General features: G+C 42.1%; 1 protein-coding gene across 1 annotated transcript; it reads left to right on the top strand.

Moving 5' to 3' along the window:
- Positions 1–6,190, top strand: LOC115689210 (uncharacterized). The gene is made up of 15 exons (XM_056318320.1): positions 1–531; positions 630–685; positions 1,567–2,514; positions 2,667–2,733; positions 2,846–2,908; positions 3,103–3,166; positions 3,247–3,340; positions 3,424–3,507; positions 3,589–3,678; positions 3,789–3,816; positions 4,182–4,712; positions 4,811–4,866; positions 5,247–5,356; positions 5,438–5,525; positions 5,608–6,190. Exons 1-15 carry the CDS (start codon positions 72–74, stop codon positions 5,917–5,919), a joined length of 3,051 nt encoding a protein of 1,016 aa, XP_056174295.1. The 5' UTR covers positions 1–71; the 3' UTR covers positions 5,920–6,190.
- The last annotated feature ends 214 nt before the right edge of the window (positions 6,191–6,404 follow it).

Raw genomic sequence — 6,404 nt, 5'->3', positions numbered from 1 at the left:
GCAGATCTCACGCTCTCCAGATACGCGCGCTCTTGGTCCTCCCACCCCCTCACTCACTTCCAAAACTCGGCATGTCAACTCACTCCGCCGGGCCGCAACTCGCCGCCGCCGCCGCAGCCGCCGCACCGCCGCCGACCTCCTCCGGCTCGGACGACTCCGAGAAGGCGTGGCACCTCCTGTCCCTCCTCCTCTCGCTCGGCCGCCCGTCCAGCCCTCTCGAGCTCGCCTCCAGATGCGAGCTCTTCCCCGCGCCGCCTGACCTCGTCCGCCGCCTCTGCGGCATCCCGAGCTCGCCGATCCGTCTGGCGGGCGACTCCTCCGTCACGCTCTCGGTCGCCGCCCTAGTCTCGCTCGCTCGGTTCCTGACGAGCTCGAATCTGGTCAGCTTCTTCTGCTCGCCTCGGGTCGAGAGGCTGCGCTTCGGGAAGCGGAAGGGGATCGAGCTGGAGTGCGAGGGCCTGCCGCCAGCGAAGAGGAGCGCGAATTGGGAAAGCTGCGTGGATGAGATAGTCTATCCAGATATTAGAAAGGGTAATCCGCGTGGTTTTTCTTGTGTTTAATTTCTGATGTCGGATGTAGTTTGTCTATTAGTACACGTTCGTTGATCGAGTTGATGGTTTTGGTACTAGGGAGTTGCGGTCCCTTCTTGTGCTTGCCTGAGGGGAATCAAGATGGTCGTAGAAAGGTACCGTTGGCAATTGTTCTTTGTGCTGTATACTGTTAAATTTGAACATGTTTTTCATTATTAAAATGTGGATCTTGCTTTCATTCGTTGACGAAATTCTGGTGTTTACTTACACCGTTCTCATGTATAATTCTGTTGGCCCATGCACTCTGCGTGATATCAGGGGCAATATAGACGTGCAGCAGTTGTTTAGGTAGACTTTCTTGCTACAAGCAGAGAAATAGTTAGTTCTTGAAGTTTTTGGACTGATTAGTAGCTTACTTGGATCTTACCAGAGGTTTGAAACTGAACAGAGGAAAGGCATTAGACTAGGTGTTTGGTCGATTAAATGTGTTGTGAAAAGAAGCTTTGCTGTTGATGTTCTTGATCTATTGATATGCTTGCTTAAGGTGTAATGCACACGAGTCAATGCACCAGAAGAATGTTGAATTAGCAAGATAAGGGCAACATGATATGCTGAATTAGCAAAATAAGGGCAACATGATATGCGTCTGTGTCACTATACTCTAAAAACAAACTGCAAATTTTGGAATCTTGCAGACCTGCTTAAACAGTGATGCTTGGTGGAAGTATATAGAATGCAAACTCACACGCTCTGCTAAGGAGACGTGTGCTAGTAAGCAATGAATATTTTGGCAATTCCTCTTTCTCCGATTGATGAGAGACATGAATCAGTGCTATTTTTATTGGATTTACTTCATATCTTATCTGAAGTAGTTAGGAGCTTGACATCACATCTGATCATTAAAACCGGTGCACTGTTCATGCCTTAAAGTGTGATGTATTCACGCCATCAACTTCATTTTCTCATTTGTCTTTGATCCATTGCTTCAGTCACCGCCTTGGTGTACAAACCTAATGAGAATAAATTATCAATGCAGGTTCATTTACGTATTAACAAAGACAAAGTCTGGACAATAAACAGAGAACAAAGTAAAATGTCAGACGTGCGAAGCAATCTGATAACAACTCCTTGGCCGTTTGTCAATGCTACTATGAGACAGTTAGGCTGGTTTCCCAATGACACCGACCATAAAGATCAAGATGATACTCTAATGACCTTTGCAAGGGAAAAGGTGCAGAAAGCTGTAGTTACGTTGAATTACCCGAATAGTTCCTGCAAAGCTGAAGAATTTTTGGACATATCACAGATTCAGACATCCGGAAATGTACCTTATCTGGTGCCAAATGTTTCCCATAGAGTGTTGGAAAATGCCTTCGTGTGCAAAGAAACAGCTGCTGAAAAAATAGGTTCCACTGACAATGAACTTTTTCGTCAAGCATTTTGTGAAGGGGTGAATCAAGAAAAAATGTTCCTGAATGAGGCTGAAAATACAGATCATGCCCTTGAAGGAACAAGTACACCCATTAACAATGAAAGAAACTTGGCAGATGGTCAAAAAGAGGTTTCAGCGAGTTCTGTCAGACTTACAAGAGACGTAGAGGAGGCTAACATGGCATTTGATGCCACTACATTGGACAGACCATCTGAAACAGAATTTAAGAGGAAGTCTGAGGTAAACTGTCTCGACAAGATACCCTTTAACAGGAGCAAAGCTTCCTTTCCGGAAGTTGAGCTTTCTGGTATGCAGAATCTTTTGTCAAAACCGTCTGCCAAGATGAAAGCCAATCACAAGGATGCAGGGTCTACGAGTATGCAAGCTCTCTCGAAATCTTTAGAGGGTAGAAAAGCTGTTCAAACTTTTAAAGAAAAAGAACAGGTGAAAAGAGGTCAGAAATTGATCAATCTGAAGAAGCATGCAAAGGATGGTCAGAGTGGCATGTGCTATCAGGAGAGGAAGGGAACCTCCACTTCTGTATCTCTTAAAGTGAGCTACAGTTTTTTAGTCTTTCGGCATATTTCTGGCTAAAACTTTGCGCATTGCAATGCCAGAGATGCATGAAGTCATCTGGTTTATAATCAATCATGCTGCATTCTAGGGTATGTTTCCTTGATCCACATTTTCTTGCATCATTGTAGGACCAATTGGAGACAAAAGTACTGCCTGATTTTGAATCTCATATTGTGGAAGAAGAGGAAGGTTCAGGTATTACCGTAACAGATACATTGTCTTTAGCTAATAATGAGGGTTATCTGCTAAGGAACTGACTATGAACTGCTCAGACTTCTAACAGCTTTCTTCAAACCTTGATTGCTAGGTGGTTATGGCACTGTTTACAGAGCACGCAGAAAAGATGATGGAAGTACCATTGCCATTAAATGTAAGTGGATCTCTGTTGCTTAACTTATTTCTGGAATCACATATGCAAGCAATGCAATATCAGACAATTACTGTTTTTAATTAATTGGATCTATGTTGCGATGGGTGCATAGACTTCAATTTTGTGGAAAATCAATTACTAGTTTATTAGGTACTGAAGATTTACATATCACAGCACGTGTTTATGGCTCACAGGCCCTCACGCAAAAGTACATCAGCACCACATAAATAATGAGCTCAAGATGTTGGAAAAATTCGGGTAATGGTTGTTCTAAATTGTGATTCAGTTTGCTGCATTTTTTTTAAAAAGATATTACTGACACTCATGGGATCTTTTAGGGGAAAAAACTTTGTAATAAAGTATGAAGGCAGCTTCAAGTATGGAAATTCCGATTGCTTTATTCTGGAGTACGTAGAACATGATAGACCTGAGGTAATTGGGGCTTCTTGGATCATGTATTCTTCTTTTCTTTTCTTGATTTTTCTTCTCTCATGATGTCTTCAACTGATTTTCAGGTGCTCAAGAAAGAAATAGACGTTTTCCAGCTACAGTGGTATGGCTATTGCTTGTTTAGAGCACTTGCTAGTCTTCATAAGCAGGTTAGAGTTCCTGACACGGTTCTTTCCATAGAAACGTTTTCCCCAAATAATGGATCTGAAGAGTTTTTTGAAATTTGACAGGGAACTGTTCATAGAGATGTCAAACCAGGCAACTTCCTTTACTCTTCTAAGGCTAACAAAGGTTACCTTATTGATTTTAACCTTGCCATGGTCAGTAATGCCTGTTCTTCGTGATTCTGTTTTTCTGTCTCTCATTAATGGTTTTAATGCACAAGTTTTTATGTTTCACTTTGTTATGCTTGTCATGTTTTTTGTAACAGGATCTTCAACAGAAGTATGGAAGCAAAAGTAAGTATCATCATTTGTTGGTCGTTCTACTACGAAATTGACAGGCCGTCTAATTCGATTGTGTTTGGCAAACTTCAGCAGTCTCACAACCTGCTAAGAAGTTCTGAGTGACTATTGCAATCTAATTTTTATAAATTATAGGATTGATGGCCAAATCTCTTTCTCAACCTCTATTTATTAGTTTCTGTCAAGAAAGTTGTAGTTTATTAAGTCAAACCTACAAGATAAAGCCTTAGTCCAAATTTCAATCCGCAATGAAATGCCAATTGGTTCCTTTTCATGATGTTTGTGTTGAAGTAATACACTTGCTTCGTCATTGTCATACAATAAAAATGATGGAGACTCAGTACCCTTCTACACTGCAGACAAATTGAAGTTGGGGTACAAGCACACAGAAGATTTCTACCCTCCTACATTTCAGAATTCAAAATCTCTTACTCCAACTAAGGGTGGGAAGTCCACAAGGGCTAAATCTTTGAGTGCACTTAAACTGGAGCTGCAGGAGGCAAAGGGTTCAAAGTCACCTGTAGATCCCAGGAACTTGAAAAGAAAGGTTTTGGACCAGAAGAAGTCTTATAATGATTTAGCTAGTCGCAATACAATAAGGAGCCAAGGTCCAGATGGTTCAGGCATAACCTCTACCAGGGATTTGACTAGCGCCAGTACCCCTTCAGCAAAAAGGCTGCGGGAACCTTTGCCACGGCAAGGTCGCAAGGAGCTTATAAACCTTTTGCATGATGGGATGCGCACGAATCTGGAAGCATCCAGCATTCCAGCTACTCTGAGAAAAAGAGTAGCTGCTCCTCCCAGAAAATCAGAAGGAAAGCTACGGATCGTCTCCCCAATGCCTCTTCATTCAAGAGGTGTTGCTGTTTCTGGTGCTGGCTTGAGAAGGAGTAAGGATATACAGTTTGCAATAGATTTCCCATTAGATTACCTTGATCATAAGACATTGACGTCGTTCATCGTTGTATTATCTTCATTTGATCCTCAGGTGATCATGGTAAAGAAGGGCCTTGTGTAGGGACCAAGGGCTTTAGGGCTCCAGAGGTGAGAATTAAGTCGTTAATATTAGTATATGGTACCCTTTTATTGAACTAGTTAGGTCATTTTTGTGGGACTTTTGTCTTATTGGAGAAACTTAAGGCATTTTAAAAGAGAACCAGAGGTCTATTTACCCTGATCATCTTATTACAAATCTATCACTCCCTATTCATCTCTGGGAAAGTAAAAAATGGCAGTGCTAAGATCCCTGGCTGTCACTTCTGATTTAGACACAGTTATTGAACTTCTTATGCTTATTTCATTTACTCTCCCCATTGATGTACGATGAATAACTATCGCATGTTCGTGACTTTCTTTTACGACTGCCGCACTTTCCAATAATCTTCTCTGTAAGAGTAGAGAAACTCAGTAGTTTTATTTTGCAGGTCTTGTTGAAATCTCCACATCAAGGACCCAAGCTTGATGTCTGGTCAGCTGGGGTCACCTTGCTCTATCTGGTGATTGGAACGTCGCCCTTTCTTGGCGATCCAGAGCAGTATGAACTTGTCCTTTTACTTCATAATCTAAGTCAACAAGAAAATTGTTGTCGTGTTTGAGGGTATCAAACTCCTTGCAGGAACATTAAGGAAATAGCAAAATTGAGGGGCAGTGAAGATCTATGGGAAGTTGCAAAGCTACACGACCGTGAATTGTCATATCCCGTGGTACTTTAAAATTTCATTCTGATTTATTTACATATCATGGAAAGTTTCTTGTTGGATAAACAACCAGGAGTTTCTGTTACAGGATCTTTACGAGACACAGTCCTTGGAGTCAATGAATCTGCGTGATTGGTGCAGAAAAAACACAAAGAGGCTGAACTTCCTCGAGGTGCTCCCGGAATCACTGTTTGATCTTGTGGACAGATGCTTGACAGTAAACCCAAGAGCGAGGATCAGTGCAGAGGAAGCTCTGAGGCATGAGTTCTTTGCACCATGCCATGAGCAACTGAGAAAGCAGAAGCTACTCAGACTGGGGTTCAACCAAGACTCGGGAATGAGCCCTAGCATTCAAAGAAACGATCATCAACCGCGCAGCGTCGCCTCACAAGCTAGATGAGCTGGTTAAATGACTTTCCTCTTGTGATCTAACGCTCGCTAGAAGCTCTCCCTCAATCCAGCATCATCTCCTAGCTTTTCCTAGAGAAGTCTACCTTGTTAGATGTTGTACAAAGATGTAACATTTAATTTTTGGCATTCCTTTCCATTCTTTTGTATATTGCGAGATGCTCGAGCCGTTGTAACTAAACATTATCCGACATCGACTGTTAAAATCGAGAGCAAGAAAATCCCAGATGAAAGTTCTAACGAGCTTCATCAGTGTGTGACTATGTTAGACTCATCTCATCTTACGGGTGTCCAACCATTTTCGTGTAACAATAGTCATAGTAAAATAGTGTTGAAGAGCACCTTGCTGTCACTTTTTTTTCTCCTCATTGAGTTTTCCTGGAAATGGAAGATGTGTTTTCTGGAGGCACGATAGAATTGCTGAAGTAAAATGCCAGAACCATCTGCGGTCGATCCTCAGGCAATTTAAATTGTTTT

Source organism: Syzygium oleosum, unplaced genomic scaffold (assembly GCF_021117445.2).
Source record: "Syzygium oleosum isolate NSW1041296 unplaced genomic scaffold, Sole_v2.1 Sole_v2.15, whole genome shotgun sequence".
Taxonomy (NCBI): domain Eukaryota; kingdom Viridiplantae; phylum Streptophyta; class Magnoliopsida; order Myrtales; family Myrtaceae; genus Syzygium; species Syzygium oleosum.
The sequence above is the reverse complement of the archived record's forward strand: the minus strand, read 5'-3'. Positions and strand labels throughout refer to the sequence as shown.